At 42.1% G+C, this 25,018-nt stretch overlaps 1 protein-coding gene across 4 annotated transcripts in view; it reads right to left on the bottom strand.

The window, feature by feature from the left end:
* PREP (prolyl endopeptidase) overlaps nt 1–25,018 on the bottom strand; it is a 135,962-nt gene that overhangs the window by 45,353 nt on the left and 65,591 nt on the right. For all 4 annotated transcript variants that reach the window (XR_014065179.1, XM_081529322.1, XM_081529323.1 and 1 more), the window contains 3 exons: nt 20,378–20,569; nt 16,289–16,486; nt 10,355–10,458 (listed from right to left, as the gene is read on the bottom strand). Coding sequence is in view for 3 of the 4 variants with exons in the window: in XM_081529322.1 (XP_081385448.1) it covers nt 10,355–10,458; nt 16,289–16,486; nt 20,378–20,569 (494 nt within the window). In the remaining variant the exon portion in view is untranslated. The remainder of the gene's footprint in view (nt 1–10,354; nt 10,459–16,288; nt 16,487–20,377; nt 20,570–25,018) is intronic.

The following is a 25,018-nucleotide window of genomic DNA, read 5'->3' as shown; positions in this document are numbered from 1 at the left end:
AGTGTGTGATTTCTACTGTTCACAATGATAGTATTTGAAAATTCAACTTTTGTGGAGTCTTATTTTTTTCAATGGGATCCTGAGATTTAGATACCTGGCCACCAGGTGGCGTGTGGATTCCTTGGTCTCAGGGTCCAAACCAAGTTTCTGCTGAAGGTCTGTTTTGCCTTCTGTGGCACATTGCTAGGTATCCCCCAATATCCATTCCTCCCACTTCCTTGATAATAAGGCTCAAATTTTTAGCTGGTGCACTTTTTCTGGGAATAAAACTACATCTTTAAACCCCCTTGTGCTAGGTGTGGCCATGGGAGTATGTTTTTACCAATAAAATGAAAGCGGACATAATACATGTCACCTTCTGGCAAACATGCTTATAAGACACTCTCCTCCTGATCATCCCTCTTCTTCCCTATTGCTGCCTTCATTCTGGCTGGAAAGTGGATGCAACATGGCTGGAACCCCTGCAGCCTTCTAGAACCATGAGGAGATGGCAGGAAAGAAGCCATGATACAGCAGCAAGACAAAAAGAGCTTGGATTCCCTATACCTGAGACACCAAGTCATTCCTGGACTAATTTCCCCTGCACTTCCTTTATGTGAGAGGGAAAAATAAACATCTCTCTCCTTTAAGCCATGGTTATTTTTTACTTTTTCTCCTTTTGCTCACAGCTGAATACAGTTTGAGTAACACACCTTGAGATTCATTCAGATTCATTTCTAAAAACAGAACTAATTATTAAACTAGTCTAAGATAAGCACCATTAGCACACATGCTATTCAGAGATGACAACTAAACTACTGATACAGTTCTAATAAGAACAAAGTGACTTTCTACCTTGTTTTTAAAGGATAATGAAATATAACAACATTCTTTTCCCAAGATAGTTTTCTAGCAAGGGGTTAGAGCTAACTGTTAGCTGTGAGTAACTTGAAATCAGTATCAGCAAAGCTCAGCAACTTGCAGCTTTTACGGATCTCAAAAGCCATGACTCTTGGAACAACTTAAACAAAATTTAATCTATTTAAATGGCTTTACTACCTACAACAGCAAGCTCAGATCTTTAGATAACTGAAATATTGAAATTTTTGTACATACTAAATATGAACAAATCTCCACTGAGTACAGTTGTCACTTATGGTAATGAGTTTATGGATAGCCTAATCTGTGACACTTACGGCTTCAATTGCAGTGGCATTATTAAAGAATAATAAACTTAGTCCATCATCTAGAAATGAATCTAAGCCACAAAAATTAAATCAACACCTGTTTAACTCATTAACATCTCATCAAAATAAGGTGAAAAAATTTCCATGTCAAGTCACCGCCGTATCCCCAGGAGAGCCAAGGCTGCCCTCCCCAGGATGTCAGCCACCAGGCATGGGTTTTGCTGCTTTCCCGGTTCTTATCTCATCGCAGGCCTATTTCCTCCAAGCAAAGTTCAGAGAAACTGAGGAAGGTGGGCAGAGGCCTGGGTTGCCTTGAGCCGTTTTACACCTTGCAAAAGGAAGCCCTGCAGGAGGCTCAAGGGATCTCTCCAGGCCTGTCTGGTCACTCAATTCTCAAGGCCACCTTGTGATTTTTACTCTAAGTGGGCTACATATTCTCAGGCTGCTGCAAAACAATGTCCTTCTTCAAAACATGGAAGAACACTTCTTTACAAGTGGTATGGAGACTGCAGCAACCACACACTGGGGCCCCATAACCTATTCTCTGTTTTAAGATAGCAAGAGAACAAAAACTCTTATCATCTTTTATAGTCAAATTATTTTAACACAGCTGCTATCTAAAGAGGAAACAGATACAAACTTATGCCCTCTGAATATGAATATTATGATCTCAATCTAGAACAGCTGTGAGAATTCTAAAAGAGAATTCTAAAGAAAGGCAGGAATCTGTTTATGCAAGAATATGTCTCTGTGAAGCGTAATATAAAAAAATAACATGAAAGCTTTAGGCACAAAATTGCCAAGAACAATTGACTCAGTTTAAAGCGATTTCCTAATCATATGCAAGCACCATATCCTCTCAAAAGGTTCTTTTTGAAAATATTCCCCCATTCACTCTTAACTAACATGTTCTGAAGATTTCTGACCTATCCTTAACTGTGAGAACACAGCAATATAGAAAAACGTTATCATTAGTTCAATAGTCAGCTGACCAAGGATGTGGATGAGTCAAAAACTGCATATGTTGTGCACTCAGCACAGAAGTCAATGAGCTAAATTAAAACACTAATTAATGTTCTGAGGATTCATGTTTGTTGAATGGCAGAGCCTGTAGGCCAGTTGTTGTTCAGTCGCTCAGTCACGTTCAACTCTTTGCAACCCCGTGAACTGCTGTTGCACGCCAGGCTTCCCTGTCCTTCACTATCTCTTGGAACTTGCTCAAACTCACATCTGTTGAGTCAGTGATGCCATCCAACCATCTCGTCCTGCTGTCCCCTTCTCCTCCTGCCTTCAATCTTTCCCAGCAAACTCCAGGAGTTGGTGATGGACAGGGAAGCCTGATGTGCTGCAGTCCATGGGATCGCAAAGAGTCGGACACAACTGAGTGACTGAACTGTAGACCAGTAACTACAAATTACTATCAAGGTTACAAAAATCTAGACTAAAGAAAAATAACTCCACTCCTTCTACACCAAGGCATCTTGGTAAACCCAAAGAATCATCTAATTTTAATTTTCCAATCATCTAATTTTTCATCTAATTTTAAAAATCAGCTTCTGGTCAGCTATAAAGCAAATCACCTTTGGAATGTTCTTGATGTTTCATATGCAGTATTGTAAGTAAACCTCAGAAGTGTAAAATTCCTCAGTTTAAGAGGACAAGACTCAAGCTAATAAAATCTGTGTTAAATACTTATAATTTTTACTATTTCTGTACTCTGTGGATTCAGGTTTGCTATTGCACCATAAATGGAATCTTCCTTCTAATTTATTCTTTTATAACATGTGGAAACTATTGTCAATGGAGTTGATTCAGAGTGTACTGAGTTCACTGTTCTATTTCAGGTCTATAAATTTTGACTTTCACTTTAGGAGGAGAAAAGACAATCTTTCAGCTGTCAAAAATTTTTGGCTGAACAAAAATGAGACACTGAGAATCCAAGAAGTGCATTTTTGCTACACTGCATCCTTTGTCATGCCATGTTCAGCCACAATGCAAACACTATTTCATCCACAAAAAAGAGCTGTCAGAGGCAGCCCTACTGCACAAGATGCTGAGGGTAGGACTCCTTTCTTCTTGAACGTACTGTGAAATTATGAAATTAAACTGCTATGAATAGACAGAATACCTGATGAACTATGGATGGAGGTTCGTGACATTGTACAGAAGACAGGAATCAAGACCATCCCCAAGAAAAAGAAATGCAAAAAAGCAAAATGGCTGTCTGAGGACGCCGTACAAATAGCTGTGAAAAGATGCGAAGCAAAAAGCAAAGGAGAAAAGAAAGATATACCCATTTGAATGCAGAGTTCCATAGAATAGCAAGGAGAGATAAGAAAGCCTTCCTCAGTGATCAATGCAAAGAAATAGAGGAAAACAATAGAATGGGAAAGACCAGAGATCTTTCAAGAACATTAGAGATACCAAGGGAACATTTCATGCAAAGATGGGCTCAATAAAGGACAGAAATGGTAGGGACCTAACAGAAGCAGAAGATATTAAGAAGAGGTGGCAAGAATACACAGAAGAATTGTACAAAAAAGTTCTTCACACCCAGACAATCATGATGGTGTGATCACTCACCTAGAGGCAGACATCCTGGAATGTGAAGTCAAGTGGACCTTAGGAAGCATCACTACGAACAAAGCTAGTGGAGGTGATGGAGTTCCAGTTGAGCTATTTCAAATCCTAAAAGATGACGCTGTGAAAGTGCTGCACTCAATATGCCAGCAAATCTGGAAAACTCAGCAGTGGCCACAGGAGTGGAAAGGGTCAGTTTTCATTCCAATCCCAAAGAAAGGCAATGCCAAGGAATGCTCAAACTACTGCACAATTGCACTCATCTCACATGCTAGTAAAGTAATGCTCAAAATTCTCCAGGCCAGGCTTCAGCAAGACGTGAACCATGAACTTCCAGATGTTCAAGCTGGTTTTAGAAAAGGCAGACGAACCAGAGATCAAATTGCCAACATCCGCTGGATCATCGAACAAGCAAGAGAGTACCAGAAAAACGTCTATTTCTGCTTCATTGACTACGCCAAAGCCTTTGACTGTGTGGATCACAATAAACTGTGGAAAATTCTGAAAGAGATGGGAATACAGACCATCTGACCTGCCTCTTGAGAAACCTGTATGAAGGTCAGGAAGCAACAGTTAGAACTGGACATGGAACAGCAGACTGGTTCCAAATAGGAAAAGGAGTCCGTCAAGGCTGTATATTGTCACCCTGCTTATTTAACTTATATGCAGAGTACATCATGAGAAACGCTGGGCTGGAGGAAGCACAAGCTGGAGTCAAGATTGCCGGGAGAAATATCAGTAACCTCAGATATGCAGATGACACAACCCTTATGGCAGAAAGGGAAGAAGAACTAAAGAGCCTCTCGATGAAAGTGAAATAGGAAGGTGAAAAAGCTGGCTTAAAGCTCAACATTCAGAAAACTAAGATCATGGCATCCGGTCCCATTACTTCATGGCAGATAGATGGGGAAACAGTGGAAACAGTGGCTGGCTTTATTTTTCTGGGCTCCAAAATCACTGCAGATGGTGATTGCAGCCATGAAATTAAAAGACACTTACTCCTTGGAAGGAAAGTTATGACCAACCTAGATAGCATATTAAAAAGCAGAGCCATTACTTTGCCAATAAAGGTCCATCTAGTCAAGGCTATGGTTTTTCCAGTGGTCATGTATGGATGTGAGAGTTGGACTATAAAGAAAGCTGAGCGTCGAAGAATTGATGCTTTTGAACTGTGGTGTTGGAGAAGACTCTTGAGAGTCCCTTGGACTGCTAGGACATCCAACCAGTCCATCCTAAAGGAGATCAGTCCTGGGTGTTCATTGGAAGGACTGATGTTGAAGCTGAAACTCCAATACTTTGGCCACCTGATGCGAAGAGCTGACTCATTGGAAAAGACCCTGATGCTGGGAAAGATTGAGGGCAGGAGGAGAAGGGAACGACAGAGGATGAGATGGCTGGATGGCATCATCGACTTGATGGACATGGGTTTGGGTGGACTTAGGGAGTTAGTGATGGACAGGGAGGCCTGGCATGCTGCGGTTCATGGGGTCGCAAAGAGTCCGACACGACTGAGTGACTGAAGTGAACTTAACTGAACTGAAACTGCTACGAAAAGGTAGAGGCCATCTCTGAATGAAGAACTGTGGTGAAATTGTTCAGGAGTCCCAGTAGGGGCCTGGGGCTTATAAAAGCAGCCATCCCTCAAAGCTCAACCCAGTTTCCAACTCTCCCAGGAAGATTCCCTGGGCATCCCGGCCAGGATATCACGGTGCTGACGGAAACTTTCACCTTTCCCCCGATCACTGTGATAACATCTTGGGGTGTCTGACCTTTCAGAGCTCTATGTCTCAACTTTCTAGCCGGACTGCAAACTTTCCAGGGACAGTGCCTGTGTCTGGAACTTCTCTGGATTCAAACAGTACAACCTGGCATTGCACGTCACATTATAAATATTTATTGACAGACTAAATTTCCGTATTCCTTCCCTTTGTTTTAAAATGAAACATATTACTGATCATAAATATAGACAAGATTTTTTTTTATATAAGTCACTTATCACCAAACCTTTGTTATTAATGTAATTTCTAATGCTCAGTATTTCCTTTTATTTTTAAAGACATGCGCACAGATGTTCTAACCAATATTACATAGTGGTCATGTCATTCATAATAAAAAAAGGAAAAAGATCAGTCAACCGCAGCTGTGATCAACCTACCCAAAACTTAATTCTTATGTGTACCACAGACTGGAAGAGAAAGTTTTTCCAGGATCTGATTTTCAAAATTGTATTTCCTATATAGATGAATTTTCTCCCACAGCTGTAGTCAGGACTGGGTAAAGACTATATAGTAGCTATGTTTTGTGTATGTCAGCAAAACAGGACACTCCCACCCTACATCCCCCCACCACCATTCAAGATCTCTGGTCCTGAATGCAAATACATTACACAAAGAACAGCCCTGTGGCTGGTTTAGCCATGTGTTTCTTCGACCCTCCTTTTTCTCTCTCCTTCACTTAGTACATCTCACGAGCTATACCACCAGGTGGGCATGCATGTCTGTGGCCACCATTACCTGCACTGACTAACCATGCAGGGCAATCTGTGTAGTATTTGCTTCAAAATGATAACGTACATAGAATGTAAGAAAGAATAACAATTATCCCAGGGAATTTTCTTTTTAAATCACATACAGAATAAATACAAACACCAGGGTCATGCAAAATCAAAAGCAGCACTACCCTGAAGTAATTGAAAACAAAAAATGAATCTTCCCCCTGCCCCCGCAAATGCTGTGGTTTCTATTATACACTATGAGGATGTTTTCCTCTCATGCACAAACCCTTCTCTAGGGCCTGCTTTTACAGGCTGGTTATTGTTGGCAACACTGCTGAGAGTCTGATCACAATGTGAGCACATATGTCACACTCACATTTCCTGTCAAAGCTCTGCTGTGTACACCTGAGCTAAGCCACTGCAAAATGGACTTTCAGTCTATGGTACTGTGATATCACGGTACATTCCAAAGCCACCTTCACCCACAAAAAGATAACTCAGTGCAATATGTATGATGTGTATAATCAACATATTAAAGTCTCCTGATGGCATTATACTAGAGAGATTATACCTTCATAAAAGTTGTAAAACCAATGTGTTCTCTCAGTTATTCAGTTACTATCCCCTTAAATACTTCCCATGAATCTTTTCATCTTTTTTTCCACTGCTCTTGTACAAACAAAAGCTTCTAAGTATTTCAGTAGCTCAAGGTTAGGGGAATTTTCTTTGTGAAATGGACAGCCACACACAGAGGACTTCAGTGCCTTTTCCAATGGCATGCGACTGGCATCACCCGAGCATACTTCCTCCTCAGTTTAATCTGGAAATTTCAGGTTGCTGTGCACAGAGCTGAGGGATTTCTACTCCACACAAGCATGTGCTTGGCTGTAAAGTTTTATCTTTTCATTTATATCTGAAAACAACACATATTAGGTTGTAACTAGTTTCTTTGTGTACCATCTGTAAAGAATAGAAAAAAACAGCTACTTGATAGGAAAAACAACTCCAACCATCCTCCCTGAGAAGGAAGAACCACTTTCCTATAAGAAGCTGCCATCTAGGCAGCTGTTATGATCACAGGTCCCTCCTCCCTGCCACAAACTCCACAATTACTCACTTTGGCATGAGTTGTGGGAAGCAGAAAAGAGAATTCTTTAAAAAAATACAGACCTGAGGGGCTGCACAACAGACATGAAGAGAAGATGAGGGCTGAAGTGAGGGGTGTCTCATGGGCAACAGTGCCCAATCCTAGAGCAGCCACGAGGGGACAGCCACTTCTCGCTGCCCAGGAACCCTTTGCATTACAGATGGGAGAGGCAGTGTCTTGCACCACACACATACACACACACACACAGACCCTCTCCCCTCCACTGCCCTGAGGATGTCCAGGCAAGGACTAGAAGTAGTCCCTGAGAAGGCCAAATGTTATAGCTGACAGGCACACAATTTTTACACACAGAGAAAATGAAAAACAGCAAGGCATGACAGCCTAAAAGTGATGTTAAAAGTCTAACGCAGGACTAGGGTGAATTAATGAACCATACAAGCACTAGACTGGGGCTATCGGCCCCTAAAAGATCTCTCTCCAGGCAATGGCTCACCTTGAAACTGAAAGAAGCCAAACTAGCTATGGAAACCTAAAAGTCTGCCATATTTACTTCTAACACTTTTTGAAAAAAACTGATTACATTCTACATGAAAGCATTAGTCTCTCAGTCATGTCTGACTCTTTGCAACCCTATGGACTAGAGCTCACTAGGGTCCTCTGCCCATGGGATTCTCCAAGCAAGAATACTGGAGTGGGTTGCCATGCCCTTCTCCAGGGGATCTTCCCCATCCAGGGATCAAACCCAGGTCTCCTGCATTACAGGCAGATTCTTTACTGACTGAACCCTATGTGCCAGACCCTTAATACAGGCAGACCTTGGAGACACAGTAGATTCAGTTCCAGGCCCCCGCAATAAAGCAAGTGTCACAATAAAGCGAGTCAGATGAATTTTCTGTTTTCCTAGTACATGGAAAAGTTACGTTTGCACTATACTGTAGTCTATTCAGTGTCACATACAGTCGAGAAAGCTGGACTGTAAAGAAGGCAGAATGCCAAAGAATTGATGCCTTCAAACTGTGGTGCTGGAAAAGACTTCTGAAAGTCCCTTGGACAGCAAGGAAATCAAACCAGTCAATTTTAATGGAGATCAACCCTGAATATTCACTGGAAGGACTGATGCTGAAGCTCCAGTATTTTGGTCATCTGATGCACACAGATGGCTTACGGGACAAGTTCCTGATGCTGGGAAAGATAGAGGGCAGAAGGAGAAGAGGGGGTCAGAGCATGAGATGGCTGGATGGCATCACTGATGCAATGAACATGAACTTAGGCAAACTCTAGGAGATGGTGAGGGACAGGGAGGCCTGGCGTGCTGCACTCCAGGGGGTCACAGAGAGTCGGACACGATTGGGCAACTGAACAACAACAACAATATTCAGTGTGCAACAACATTAAGTCTAAAACAACACTGTATATACCTTAAAGAATATTTAAATGCTAGAAAATGCTAACCATCATCTGAGCCTTCAGTGAGTCATCTTTTTTGCAATAACAACATGAAAAATCACAATCATAACAAATATAACAATAATGAAAGTTTGAAACTCAGCAAGAAATTACCAAAATGTGACACAGACACATGAAATGGACAAATGCTGTCGGAAAAATGGCACCAATAGATATGCTAGATGCAGAACTGCCACAAACCTTCAATTTGTAAAAAAAAAAACAAAAACACAGTATCTGCAAAGCACAGTGAAGCAAAGAACAATAAAACAAGGTATGCCTATATATATCATCTCATATAATCCTGCAGGAATCCTGCAAAATGGGTACTGTTTTGCAGCTGAAAAAACTGGCAGAAAAGTTAAATGACTCATCCTATGTCAACCAAGATGTATCAAACAATACATGCAGATTTCAGACTTCAAGCTGACAGAGCTTGAAGACAAAGACCCTGGACCTCTACTGAGAATGCTCTCTGACTTTATAAGTACTATTTAATATAGATCAAGGATCAGCAAACTTTGTCGTGGAGGGCCAAATACTAAGCACTTTAGCCTTTGTGGGCCACAGTCTCTGCTGCACTGTTAAAGCACTAAGGCAGCCACAAACACTATGTGAACAAACGTGGCTATTCTCCAAAAAACCAGAGGCCAGTAAGTTGACTCCTGATATAGAAGAGAGGCTGGTGATCTGCAGCCTAGGCCAGATTCAGCCGGCCAAACAGTTTTATCTTTGATCTAGATCTAGCCCATCATCTAGACTTCTCTTAGACAGGTGAAGAGCAATTCACCATGTTAAAATGATGCTCTAGTTTCACAGAAACATTCTCAGGGTATCCAGTGCTCCTTTTTTCTAACTTTCCTTTGGAAACAACACTCTGAATCCTAACCTGGGTCTCTGTGGTCCAGGCCCCCTGGTAGGAGAGCCCTGATAAACACCTGGTACCTGACAGGTGACCTGTCATTGCAAAGGAACAGAGTCATTTTGCATCATTTGTCAATGAGGGATTTGATTTCTGGGAGACTCAGTACCTATGGGCCACTGAGAAAACAAAAAAAATGGAGATTCTTAATGTGAAAGTATGGTGACCAGAGACTGAGCCTGCTACGCATGACAATTAAACAGTTAATTCATCCATTCTAATATTTTATTGAGCGCTCACCCTGTGCCAGGCAGACATATGGATGAACTTCAGACTGCAAAGACTGCCTTCTAGCACTTGAGTGAATACTTCATGTAGAGAAAATCTATGTTGTTACTTATCACACCATGAGACCTGAGCCAGAAAACAATCCACTTTCAAGCAAGCAGACAAACTGTGTTGCTTTGATCCCCCAGACAAGGGACTCTGGCTTCCTGTCAAGAGTGGCAGAATCTGTAAACTCCAAGAGGGCAGGGACCTTGCTGGGCTCAATGCCCAGAAGCAGCAGGCGTTCCCAAGTATCTGTGGCCCATGTTGCTGTGGATTACCTCCATAGCTGCTGACAAACTGGGGTGTGCACAGCCTGGCCTGAAAGTCAGATTTTTTAACTCACATTGTCAAGATAAAATACCCCCTACCTGGACTGTCTGGTAATCGGAAGCGTCGATTCCTTTCACAGTCACCTCTCGGAAAACTCTGGGCTCCAGTTCCTCTTTGGTCAGATCACAGTGATAAATGATACCTAGAAGGAAATGCAAATCTTAGTTAAGTCCATAAACTCACTAGATACAAGAGGGGCAAGGATCACAAAGCACAGTCAGCAGTGCTGTTTAAGGTCACTGCAGAAAGAGACCTCAGAACAGCCTGCATGTGGACCATGTAATGCTGCATGACTGTTCACACTTCATCATCACCATCCCATGTGGTCTTCTTTTTTACAACAGTCATCTCTGTATCATTTTAGAAGATTCTAATGCATTCAAGACTAAGAGCAGAGGTAAAACCTAACTGCAGAAACATAACAGGTCTTTCCCAATGCCAGGTCACTTAGGAGTACAGGTCAAAGAAGATGGGACACCTCATGTAGGGTTATTTCACCTGAGCAGTGATTAAGATGGAAAACTCAAATGATGTGCCCAAAGTCAACAGCCTATCAGGGGTCTCTTGATGGGAACTCTGGGACTACTGCTTCCTAACACTCAACCCTCTGTGGACACACACATGGACAGCAATCAGGGACCAAAGATAGCCTTTCAGGGGAGTCTTTCAGAGTTGCCTTTAAAATTCTGACTATCCAAGTAACTGTGCACAACACACATTGATGAATACACAACAAACTTTTAGCTATTTTAACCACTAATTAAAATCCCATTTTCTTAATTTAATACTACTGCATTCTAATATTTAATATCTAAACAAAGGGGCTTCCCTGGTGGTCCAGTGGATAAAAATTCGCCTTGCAATGCCAGGGACATAGGTTTGATCCCTGGTCCGGGAGGATCCCACATGCCGTGGAGCAACTAAGCCCATGTGCCACAACTACTGAGCTCTTACGCTACAGCTACTGAAGCCTGCATGCCCCAGAGCCTGTGCTTTGCAATAAGAAGCCTGCGCACTGCAACTAGAGAGTAGCTCCCATTCTCCATAATGAGAGAAAGCCCAGGTGCAGCAACGAAGACCCATCACAGCCCCAAAATAAAATAAGTAAAACTTAACAACAAAAAAGAACTAAATCAAAGGAAAAATAAGTAAGATAAATCATTACTGTTTGAAAACAATGACATTGCTATCGTTTCTGAAACAATTAGTCATCCAGAGTGGCTGGTGTGGAAACAGCCCTCCCACATAATACTTTAAACATACACTATCAGTATATGAAAAATCAATGTAGAGATCCTGATACTTGCTGCAAAAGCAGAAACTAAGCAGTTACTCCCACAGGGTACATTCAAACTGATTGATCATATGTTAAAATGGCAGCGTGCTTTCTTTTCAACTCCTCTGTGTATGTATGAACTTCACTAACAGCTGAGAAACAGCACTCTGCTCCCCACTGGCAAAGAGCAATATGTTTAGATACTTTAACAACAGGACTGTTAATCCCCATGAATGTTATCACAATTACCATGCTTACAAATTATTTTAAGGTTTATAATATAATCATACAATATATGATTAACATTGACAGTGGGGAGATGCATAATATGACTGAAGTAGTGGCTTTCTTAGTTGAAGCTGTATTTGGATATTTGTTGGAATATATCCTTATACATAAAATATTTTCAGACTACACTCTGGGCATACATTCTAAATTACCAGACACACTGAGTACTGTACTTGCCCAGATAAATATAGTCTTGAGGGCAAAGGCTATCTTCACATATATGTTAATTTTTGAAAAGCTTCTTCATTAGTACCTGCCCCACTTCCTCAAAGCACAAAAAGCATCTACATCTTCAAAAAAAAAAAAAAAATCCAAACCACCAGTCAACGACGAGATTGCAGAACAAACATGAGCCATTGAAGCCCTGGACTCACCCCAGCATCACTGTTACCTGAACTACAGTGACTCACAAAGGATGAGGAGCCAGGATTCCCAGCTCTAACCACCAACCAGTTCCTGGGGCAGTGCCCTGAGGTAAGTCACCAAAGTACTAGAATGAAACTTCTCAAGTGAAAGACAGTGAGTAGGAAACACACTCTAAATGCCTGCTTATCTAGAAAAATCGAGACATCAAAGCCTCTAGCAGAAGAATGAAATTATACAACATGGGCTGGCTCCTGTTGGGAGAAAGGGTGCCAAGTGCCTGATCTCTGTTCTGCTATTTGGGACAGAAGTGGCACTTTGGAGGAGGCTGGGTTACACCTAAAGGAACCAGTGCTTAATTTACTTGACGGATATTTTCTTTTTTCACATCCATCTGGGTCAGTCCAGGTGAGCCCACTGCAGAACCACGTTGTAACGTGAATCCCTATAGCCTAATGATGTTTTGTGTCCTGTCTCAATTGGTTTGCTAAGTATAAGAATCGGGTATCGGATTGGAGAAAACATCCTAGAGTCATGAATCAGAGAGTATTGGTTAGGTGATCTCTAGGGAATAATTTCAAAGTTTAAGGGCAAAAGAGAACCGAATTCGGAAGTTCCTTAAGACCAGAGGAGATGTCTTGGACTTGAGGAGATGGGTCTCCTAATGAAAACAGTGCTTTAATAAGGCTATTCTAGCAAAAGGAAAGAGGGAAGGGCAATCAGCTCAGATATTCCTGCTATAATTGGAAATAAATGTAAGGAGGTGAAAGAGATGGGAGTTAAAAAGAAGGGTCAATTCTAGAAGAAACTGCAAAAGGATCAACATAGGAATCTGGAAAACTGGATATGCAAAGAAAAGGCAAAAGAACTCGGCAAAGATGACCCACGTAGACACTGTTTCATTCAATTACAGGTTGGGTTTTAAGGATATTAAAATTAAAAAAACACAAAAATAAGTCTCTTAAAATGTTTTTGCACTCTTTGGTCATTTATCCAAAGGAGTTGAAAATGTGTCCACACAAGAACCTGTACACAGATATTCAGAGCAGTTTTATTCATGACTGCCAAAAGTTGGAGGCAACCGAGATGTCCTTCAGAAGGTGAATGCATAAGTAAATGGTGGAACATCCAGATGATGGAGTATTACAAAAAATAAATAATCAAATAATAATAGCAAAAAATAGATAAACCATTAACCCATGCAACAACCTTAAATGCATATTATTAAGTGAAGGAGCCAATCTGAAAAGTCTATATAATCTATTAATATGATTCCAACTATAGGTCATTCTGGAAAAGACAAAGCTATGGAGACAGTAAAAAAGATCAGTGGTTGCCAGGGGCTAGGGGGAGAAGGGATGAAAAGGGCAGAGTGCAGAGTGCACAGACATTTTAGGGTACTGAAATTACTCTGCATGATACCATAAAAACACATACTGATGGATACAGGTCATCATACATTTCTCCACACTCAGAATGTACAACACCAAGAGTGAGTCCTAAGGTAAGTTATGGACTTTGAGCAATTATGATGTGTCAATGCAGGTTCATCAACTGTAGCAACTATACCACTGGAGTAGGGGATGGTGATAACAGGGGAGGCAGTGTAGGGACAGGGAGTACACAGGAAATCTCTGTCCCCTTCCTTCAATTTTGCTATGGACCTAAAACTGCTCTTATAGCATTTTTATGCTTTTCCCAAAGAGTCTGGGAAAGGTTCTTTGATTTCTTCTCCCTGTTTCTCAGAACCATGCAACTGGGATGGCTGTACTGGATTATTACAACACACCGAAGTCTGGAGTGAACCTTAGACAGCCCCCCCAGGTTCCCTGAGTACAGCATCCCTCAGCTCAACCACTAAGTGGTTTGAGCCACGGGGAATAAGTGCATCGTGCTCCAAACTGCCCTGGTTGCCTGTTTTCCTCCAAGTGCAACTGCCTGTTTTCTTCCAGATGGCTTTGCTCAAGACATGTCTTCACCATGTACTTCCATGGGAAGCAAAGTCAGCAGGTGTACACCTGCCAGATGTATCAGGTGTCCACAGCAGCGAGTGCAGCAGGTACTTTTGGCCCTAGAGCTTTATTTATAATTTAGTGTCTGTTGTTTACTGCAGCAGTGGACAGTTAACTTTCGGAGAGCAGTGCAAGACAGCCTTTGAAAAGCAGACATACATGTATATGGATGTGTACATATGTACACACTGACCATTTCCTGCTTTCAGGGAATATAGTTTAATTATTTATTTTTACATTTGGTTCAGAAAGCCTGAGCCTGGAAGCCCTGTTCTCCGATTTTAGGTATCAGATTACATTAAGGAGAGAAAAGAAAAGGCTGGAGGCAAAACGAATTAGGAAAAGACAAGGAGAAGAAGAAAGCATTGCAGTGACAAATAAAGCTTGGTCAGGAGCTGCCTGCTGGTACAGAATCAGGAACACACTTCTCTTTCCAGACTTCACGGCCAGAGTCACAGATAATATTTCACTGCTTGGCACAGAACCCATCATTGTATGCTAGGACAATGAGCCCTTTCATCTTCGGGTAATGATGAACTTGTCCCTGAAATAAATGGCCACATGGGGTCACTGAAGGTGGTTTACAGGCCTCTGGGAACTCTGGCTTTTATGAAGAGCAGGTGAGTCAGCCTTGCTCTGTTCTCCTTGTTGCTCTTTATCCATTAAAACTGTTTAAAGGCTGTGAGGTTTTCCAAAGTTCAATTTCTGGAACCAGTGTAAGTTGAGGAAAACAGTGCAGACCCCGCAGCACTGGGCTGAGAGGAGGAAAGCAATTTTCCTTGGTTCCTGTCCACTGGCTGCCACTGTCCTCCAGGCTTTGGGGAGGAGTGGTGAGGAGCAGGACACCCTGACGTGAGGTTCTTGACCTGTCAGTTCAGGGCTCCTGGCCCTGGTTTCCACATCTTTGTGAGATCCTCTGAAAGGTGCATGGGTGAGTAAAGATTGCTAGGTGTCCCAGATGGACCATCAGACCTATGTACAGAACATTATTCTTTTGATTTAATAACCCTGACAGCAACCTGCCATGACGGTTAAGATTCCTGAAAGACTGCCTGTTCTGTGACTCCGAGGCACAGACAAAAAAGTGGATCAGCCATCACTGTCATCTGCCAAACCCTGGAGGAGGACAAAGTCATTTCTACTCCTGCTCAGTGTCCCCTGCATCTGTTTTATTTGCCAAGAACCAAACGACCGCAACAAAACTGGCTGGGACAAAAAGGACGATGAAGGGGCTTGAAAAACAAATAAGGAACGTGCAGACATTTCTTCAGCCAGATTGCTTTCAGGATAAGGTCTGCCCAGTCAACTGCAAATTGCCAACTGGCCAGGCTCCTGGGACAGATCAGGGTGTCATAGCTTTGGCTCTAACAGAAATGCTGAATGCAGCCAAGTGCAGAAACAGGAAAAAACCCAAACAAGCAAAGTGAGTGTGAAAAACCTTAAAAAAAAAAAAAAGTATAAAAAGAGTTATGTTTACTTTGGGGAAAATTAACTGATGCCACAAAATTGTAAATGTTTTCTTCCTTTTCTACTAGAACCAAGTAACAAGTTTTTTCCTTTTTTCCCTCTCCATATGATGTAAGACTATACTTTTAGAATTTTATTTTAATCCAGCTTAACAAAAGCAGAATGTAGTCTCAGTTTTAAAACAGCTTTTAAATGTCAGATGTGACTACAGATTTTTATTTAACACTTTTAGTTATCTGCTGTGTGTGTTTTGATATATATGTAGACTAAAGGCTCAATCTACAGTTTTACTTGTTCATACCGATTTTTCAAATCAACCTAGAACAACAGCTGGTCCTGTCCCCAGAAGAGAGACTCAGGATATAAGAGTAATGAGAGCGCAGTCTTAGGTGTTCACGTTTCCCTTTGTTCTGAGCATCCGTTTTACCAGTTTATATTAAGTAATTCTGGCTGTAACACAGCACATGTAATTTTCAATATAACATGGCATCATATTTCAGTTTGTCAAAAGAAACCCCAACGGGAGTATGATTTCTAAACTGGACCATGTTGGTGGAAAGACTCACCTGGAGATAAAAAGGAAGTAAACTGATAGAAGATTTCGGTGTCTTTCTTCTGACCGCTGTACCCCACGACGCTGCCGACCTCCAGCGGGAAGGCCTTGAGGAGAGCACCAGTGGCCAGGTCGTGAAGCTGCAGGGTGTTCTTTACGTCGTGCAGGTAGCACAGCACCAAGAAGTTGGACCTGACGCAAGCTACCCACTCTGAAAAGATAGGGACACGTAAAACCTAATGTGGCTTTAAAAATTAGCCAAAAACATTCATTTCACTGAACAACAGTTCTGGGGCTCTACACTGTGCTCTGTAGCACTGAGACTGGCTGAGTGATTTTAAAATTGGCTTTAATCATTCACTGTGTTTTCAGCATATCCCTCTAATAAATCATTGCCAATGTCAGATCCAGAGGTAATCGCATATTCTCCACCTGGGACCAGGAGCCTTTGATGATCTCAATAACGTGTGTAATACAAGTGACCCTGCTGCCCTATTTCGTGTCCAGTATCATGTTACAGGAGGTACAGATGGAAAACAACCAAACCTGAATCATGCTCCTCGTCTGCCAAGATTGTTTATTCAATAAGAAAGCACCAAACCCTTGCTTGGCATGTGCTTGGCACCCTGCAAGGTGCTGGACAGACCAGCAAGGAGATGAGGTCACTTCTGCCCTTGAGACACAATCACGTAAAAATATAAGTAGTAACGTGTAAACAAAGGTGAGTGAGTGGCTGGTTGAGATTCAAAATAAGTGGGAGCCCTTGAGCAAGTGCTGAGTTACATCTGGAGGACAGTGAAGGTGGGGTGCCTGGGTGGTGTTGGGGACAGGGCAGCTCTCTGTCGGGAGAGAGGGTGGGAAAACACAACTCAAGGCACGAAGGCCAGAGCTGGGGAAAAGAAGAGAGAAAAGGAATATGAATGAACCGGGAAGGGCGAATGAACCAGGAGTGAAGCAGGAAGGGAGGAAGACGGCAAGAAAACGAGTGAGAGGCCCATTTTCAAGAAGAAAACCGTCGTCCCTTTTGGGGGTGAGTGGGGTTGGTGGTGGGAGGTCTGATGGGGGTTCGGTGAGCTGGGTGGGGGAACTTTAGTTCTGGCTCGGTCATTACTGTGGAGCTACCGTTGGACGAAAGGGTGACATACACAAAGGGTGACAACAGTGATGGATGCATGCATCCCATGGCCGACCAGAGAACAGCAGAGTACATGGAGGGTGGAGAAGAGATCGGAACCCCAAGAAGCCAAGCAGAGCACCACATGGAGCTGGGGATCAAATTTGCAGAAGGGTGGCCAAGACATGAAGGGCATCTCCAGGAAGAGTCACCAGGCCGCGGTGAGGAGGCGGATCTGAGGGTTAGGCGGGGACAGGAGTCCCCCCCCACCGCCCTATGCCCAGGCCGCACGCAGCTTCACTGTTGTGTCGTCGGTGATAGAGCTGGCAGAGCGGAGGTATGCGAGCAGAGGAGGAGAGGAGGAAGTGGTGCGGGCAGGCCTGAGCACAATCCACCGTGCTCTGGACGAGATCGGCCGGCGACAAGGACAGGCCATCCAGAGAGGTAGGCTGTGGCAAATGCAAGCCAGCACAGGGCTGCAGGAAACAGCTCAGGAATGTGGAAAAGATGAGCCTTTCTTGGTTTTCATGGTATGGAGCAGGGCAAGGGGCTTTTAATACTGCTTATTTTTATAACCCAGGAAACTAGCAGCTCACACACATAACATTATCAATGCTCAACAAGACACGGGCCGGAGGGAGCTCTGAGGATCACCAGGGGCCCCAGTTTCATTAGGTTCTTTAGGTTCCTACTGCAAACTTCTCCTCAAGTCAGGATATAAAAAAGAACTATTACACCTAAAAGTCATTTGCTCATCCACCAATATGATTTTCTTAAAGTACTTCAATCAAGCAATGTATTTCATGTGGCTTTAATGTTTTAAAGAAAGGGGGGGAGGAAGTAAATTATTTCTGTCAAAAAATAATCTATCTGTGTTAACTATGAGTACATAGGATTCTAAAACAGACAAAGGGAATAAGAAAAGGACAAGGTAATTTGTAGACTGTCGTTAATAAAAGCTCTGACTTAACAGCTGTACTTTATGATTCATCTCTAGTTTTTATTCTCAGTAGGGCATTCTGTGCTAATGATATATTGCAAATTTACCTGTGCTTCTCTTTGAATTGATGAGTGCTAGTGCATATTGAAGGTTTCCCCTTTCCAGTGTAAAGAACTTATAACCTTTCAGAGGGAGGGTTATAAAAATACATCACCGCTCCCACAAATCTCTGAGCATTGATTTGCATTTCATTAGATCTGCAGATGAGACAGGATTGTCACCTTAAGGTAGAGTTAAAACTGCTTTGGGGGGTGGGGGTGGGCTTTAAAAGGCAGAAACTTCACATGTCTTGGGAAATATTTGCATTTCTGATGGTTCCATACAAGAGAATCACTGTTCCAACCTGACCTTCACCTGAAAAGCACCCAGGGCACTCTTCACGAAGACCTGTGCCACCAAGTCTCCTTTGGACCCGCCAAGGCCCGAGGGGCCCTCCGGTGGCAATTAAGAAGTGCTCACCAAGAGCTGGCTCTTACCACCCCTGGAGGGGACATTCTGTCTCAGTACACAGAAGCCAAAATCACTGCAAACCGGTTTCCTCACATGAAGATGCTAACAGAGAAGGCAGGAAACCTGTTCTAAGATTCTCGGGTCCTTCATCCAACATATGAGGTCCAGAGAGTGAACAGAAGGTTTTGAGGACACAGATGAACAGGCTTCCTTGGAAAGAGCCCCCGTCCTGTTGTGAAGTCCCCTCCCCACCAGGAGAACTCAGCTGAGAGAGACAGAGCACCGGTGTCTAATCCAAGCTGAGAAGCAGGTATGGACAGAGAAGAGCCTGGGATGAGCTGCAGTCCTGAGCTGCAGATAGGGGCTGAGTAGGTAAGGGCATGGACAGGGCTGTCTTGGGTCCCATCTGATAGGACTACCCGAGGTGTAAGAGGCCTCCGTACAGAAGCAGGTGGATGGGTGAGCCAGGTGTCCAGGGGCAGAGGGGAGCGCATTAGTGAAGCACTTCCTGAGACTCAGCTGTAACTGTGTGCCCACCTCCTGCTCTACAAGTAAGGCCAGGCTGAACTATCCGCAGGCACAGAGCATGCTGTCTTGAGCCAGGGAGGAAGGGTCCTTACTTTTCCAGGATGTGAACCTGGATCTGACTCCAATATATGTGCTTCAAGTCACTGAAAAACCCATGTCAGGACTGCTTCGTCTGACACAGGGCCACTCTGCCATTTTCACAAAGAATTATTTTCCTGATTATACACCTTATACCTTCCCTTGGAATGGCCCTAGATTTTATTCCTATTCAATCCATCAGCAGAAGTTCACCTCCACAAGCAAACTCTCCCCTAGCTTGAAGGTATTCGACTCTCCTTTTGTGTCAAAAACTGTAGCAAAATTAGTAAGTCTCATTTTAAGTCAAATCCAGCTTTCAGGCAATAAGTAACTTATAAAGCAGTATATCATTTTTGGAAAATCACTGAGAAAATGAATAAATGGGAACTTAAAGGCTCTGTGAAACATGATGGACTCAGAAGTGATGCTCTTAAGACGTTATTGTAGCACAGCGCACACAGCAGCAAGTGCAATTGATCTCAATTAAATCTGACAATAGTCTCTCTTCTCTTCTGGTAAGAGGACTATAAATCCAGCCTAAGATCTACAATAGGTATAAAATGAACAGCCAAAGGTTATTCCAAAGCTAAAAGCTAAGGATTCTGAATCCAAATAGTTTAAAAAATTTAAACATTAGCACTTATTATCAGATAATAGCTACACAAAGACAGTCAATATTTAATAAAAAAGCTCCACCTTTGAAGGTCTGGATTCATACCTTCACAATTTTTATGAAGATCCCACACAATATTGTGCTAATTATAAAATGTCACATGGTAATAAACACTTGGCTGCTCTATTAAGACTTTTCGGGATCATAAGTTGAAGGTTCTTTACCTTGTAACTGGTTACCAGAGAATGAGAGATACACCAGTGTCTTGACATTCTTATCAGAAACAAAAGCACAACCTCCGAGCAGCACGTACTCTTACCTAAGACGTCTTTCTCGTGCTCAGGAACCAGCACTTTCCACCTGGACTCCTCGGGATCCGTGAAGTCAATGTTGATCAGGCGGTAGTTAGGAGAATGGCGATTTGTCTTGAACGTGAACACCGTGCCCTCGTTGGTCACGTAGTCATACTCTCCTTCGAAGTTGTCGATCAGCTTCACCCACTTCAGGATTCCTGGTGAGAGACCAAGCACCTCCGTCACCTCTCTGGGATTTGAAGTGGTGTGGTTTGTGTGTAGGGAGGGGATAGATCTTTTCTGTCTACAGAACACAAAGCAGAAACAATGTTTGGAATATCTACGGCATGAGATAGAGTGAGGATGACTGTGGGTGAATTTTAAGGTTTCCAAAAAACTCAAAGGAAACCTTTCCAGAAAAATCTGGCAATGAAGATGAGTGGAGAATAGTCTGTCCAAGGAATCTGTCTGAATCCCTGTAATCCAGCACATCCTCTTCTACCTAAGTGGAACTCAAATCTCAGCACGTCTTTCTACCTCCACTGCCACCACTCCACCCCAAGTGTTCATTCCCTCTGGTTATGAGCACTGGCCCACAACTGAGGATGACCGCATCCCCCCAGGGGACTCCTGGAAATGTCTGCAGACACTGTGGGGGTTACAGCTTGCAAAGTGACAGGAGGGCTGCTACTCTCTGCCTCTACCTAGCGAGTAGAGGCCAGAGATGCTGTTTCAAGATACAGAATAGCCGCCTGGACAAAGAGTCAGCCAGCCCTGAATGTCACGAGTGCCTAGCTGGGAAACCCTGGCCTGCAGCATTAGCTTTCCGCCTGGTCTTCCCACTACAATGTCTTAATATCTTACACTGGTCCCAGCTGGTACTTTTCTTAGAAATCTCCCCATGTCTCTCTGAATAAAATCCAAATTCCTTGCTATGATCTCCATGGTCCTGCATGTTATAGGCCTTGCCACTGAGCCAACCTCAGATGCTCCAACTTGTGCCTCACCTGGTCCTCGGGCAACACTGGCCTTTGGCAGGCTCCTTATGACATGCTTCACCTCAGGGCCTATTGTACACTGCCTTGCCTGCCGGACCCACTCACAAATCATTTCTTCACAGCACTTCTTTCAAGATATACACAGCTGACCCTTGAGCAACACCGGCTCAAACTGCATGGGTTCATTTATAGGAGGGTTTTTTCCAAAGGTAAATACTGCAGTACTTAACCCATGATCTGTAGTTGGCTGAATTCATGGATGCAGAGGGACCATGTATCCAGGGGACTGACTATATAACTTCCACGTGGTTCAAGGGTCAACTGTACCTAATACGCTTGTTTATAATTTGCCTTTTTTTTATTCGCTGCTAGATATTCAGCACCCAAGTAGAATGGCACCTTCAAAGGTACAAAATAAAACTGGTGTTGAACGCAAGGGGGAACATTTTCCAATCCTTCTGTTGTAAGAACTAGTCTGCTGAAGGTCATCACTACAAAGAAATCTTATATGCATCCACCATCATCATCATTTAAATGGCTTACCAAATGCCACTTTTAATATTAAAAAAAATCCACTGGGAAGACATCTGGTTCATAATATATCAGACATAAATATTCAGAGGACATCTCAAAAATTTTATAAATGAGAAAGCTCTATGACTTCTAAACTGCTCAAAGGCAAGCCAGATCTCAACTATTCTCCAATGAATCTCCTACCTTTAATTTCACAGTGAAACTGCTACATTAATTTGGATAGTTCATTTACATTCCTCGCGATTTTACATTCATTATCTAATTCATCTCCATAACACAACATCTTTATATAATTTGTTGTTGAATTAAATTAATCAGGGAAAATATAATCCCATGGTAGTTTTTCAGTTACACATAACAGGATTAAAACCTTAGCTCCAACCAGTATTTAGCCACATGACCTTGAACAAACTCTTTATCCTTTGCTGAGCCTCACATTCTCAACTATTGAGAAACAGTAAGCAAATGAGAAAGTTATTATAAAGTAACTACTAATACTCACCCCACAACAAAAACCCAACAAATATTATTTTAAAATAAACTACAGGAATTAAAAATAAGATAGGCAGTTAAAAAAAAACTTTAGCTTTCCCACATATTAGTAATACCTATTGAAAAACACGGTTGGGGCAGCAAAGGGACCTCATTCACATTAGAAGCAAAATTAATGAAATACTTAGGAATGTACTTAACAAGAAACGTGGACTCTATGAGAAAAGCTCCAAAATTTTTCTAAAGAATCTTAAAAAAACAATAAAACAAAATCGAGTAACTGGAAACACATACCATATCCCTAGACGGGAAGACTTCATATTTCAAAGATGCAAATAATTCCAGAAGAAATCTATAAACGTAACACAATTCCAAATGCTTTTTAGGGAATTTTACAATACTGTTTAAAGTTCATCTGGAAGAATAAGCACTTAAGTACAATGGATATATCTTTGATGACAAAACAAGAAGGAACGTCTTGCACTATGATGGCCTGAACAAGCCCTCTACCCTCTGAAGGTAATTATTATCCTTTTATGGTAATCACTTTCTTATTTGTCTTTGTTCACTTTTTGCCTGAACATGCAGCCATGAACACTATAGTCTAATTTTGCCTCATTTTTTAATTTCTAATATAATGAAACCACACAACATGGATTTTTTGAGTCTGATTTCTTTCTATTCTTGGTGTCTGATCTGGCAGTATCTTTGTAAGATTATTTATCCTCTGGTTATCATTATTGACTTCTGGTTAAATCCTACTGTATACAAAGAACATATTCTGTATGATTTCAATCTTTTTAAAATTGTTGACAAAAAAATTGCAGCCTAATTTTTAAGTGACTTTAGAATGTTTATCAGAGAAGGCAATGGCACCCCACTCCAGTACTCTTGCCTGGAAAATCCCATGGACAGAGGAGCCTGGTAGGCTGCAGTCCATGGGATCGCTAAGAGTTGGACATGACTGAGCGACTTCACTTTCACTTTTCACTTTCATGCACTGGAGAAGGAAATGGCAACCCATTCCAGTGTTCTTGCCTGGAGAATCCCAGGGACGGGGGAGCCTAGTGGGCTGCCGTCTATGGGGTCGCACAGAGTCGGACATGACTGAAGCTACTTAGCAGCAGCAGCAGAATGTTTATATGACTGAAAAGAATGTGTATTTGCAGATTTTTTGCTGTGATATGTTAAGTTGCTGTTGTTTACAAAATGAGGCAGGGCAAAAGCTAACAGAGTCTTGTCAAGAGAATGGACTTGGTCATAGCAAACACACTTTTCCAACAACCCAAGAGATGGCTCTACATATGGACATCACCAGATGGTCAATACCAAAATCAGAGTGATTATGCTCTTTGTAGCCAAAGATGGAGAAGTTCTATACAGTCAGTAAAAACAAGACCTGGAGCTGACTATGGCTCAAGATCATGAGCTCCTTATTGCAAAATTTACACTTAAATTGAAGAAAGTAGGGGAAACCACTGGGTCATTCAAGAACGACCTAAATCAAATCCCTTATGACTATACAGTGGAAGTGACCAATATATTCAAGGGGTTAGATCTGGTAGACAGAGTGCCGGAAGAACTATGGATGGAAGTTTGTAACACTGAACAGGAGGTGGTGACCAAAACCATCCCAAAGAAAAAGAAATGCAAGATTGAAAAGTGGTTGCCTGAGGAGGCTTTACAAATAGCTGAGGTAAGAAGAGAAGTGAAAGACAAGGGAAAAAGGGAAAGATATGCCCAAAGGAATGCAGAGTTCTAGAAAACAGCAAGAAGAAAAAAGAAGGCCTTCTTAAATAAACAATGCAAAAAAATAGAGGAAAACAACAGAATGGGCAAGATCAGAGATCTCTTCAGGAAAACTGGAGATATCAAGGGAACATTTCATGCAAGGATGGGCATGATAAAGGACAGAAATGGTAAGGATCTAACAGAAGCAGAAGATATTAGGAAGAGGCGGCAAAAATACACAGAAGAACTGTACAAAAAAGGTCTTAATGACCTGGATAATCACGATGGGGTGTCACTCATCTAGAGCCGGACATCCTGGAATGTGAAGTCAAATGGGCCTTAGGAAGCACTACTAAGAACAAAGTTAGCAGAGGTGATGGAATTCCAGCTGAGCTATTTAAAATCCTAAAAGATGATGTTGTTTAAGTGCTCCACTGAATATATTAGTAAATTAGGAAAACTCAGCAGTAGCCACAGGAAAAGATCTGGAAAAGATCAGTTTTCTGTCTAATCCCAAAGAAAGGTAATGCTAAAGATTGTTCAAACTACCGTACGATTACGCTCATTTCACATGTTAGCAAGGTTACACTCAAAATCTTTCAAGCTAGGCTTCAGCAGTACATGAACTGAGAACTTCCAGATGTACAAAAGCTGGATTTAGAAAAGGCAGAGGAAGAGATCAAATTGCCATCATTCACTGGATTACGGAAAAAGCAAGGGAATTCTACTTCCGCTTCATTGACTATGCTAAAGTCTTCGTAGATCTAAAGACTGTGCTAAAGACTGTGTGGATCACAATAAACCGTGGAAAATACTTAAAGAGATGGGAGTACCAGACCACTATTAAGTAATTTATTAATCTTTTGTTCAAATCTGAATATTTATTGGCTTAAGGGGCCGTTTTTTCTATCA

The sequence above is a fragment of the Giraffa tippelskirchi genome, chromosome 9 (assembly GCF_054371585.1).
Source record: "Giraffa tippelskirchi isolate mGirTip1 chromosome 9, T2T-mGirTip1v1.2.pri, whole genome shotgun sequence".
Classification (NCBI taxonomy): Eukaryota; Metazoa; Chordata; class Mammalia; order Artiodactyla; family Giraffidae; genus Giraffa; species Giraffa tippelskirchi.
This window is presented reverse-complemented; position numbering and strand designations above follow the sequence as displayed.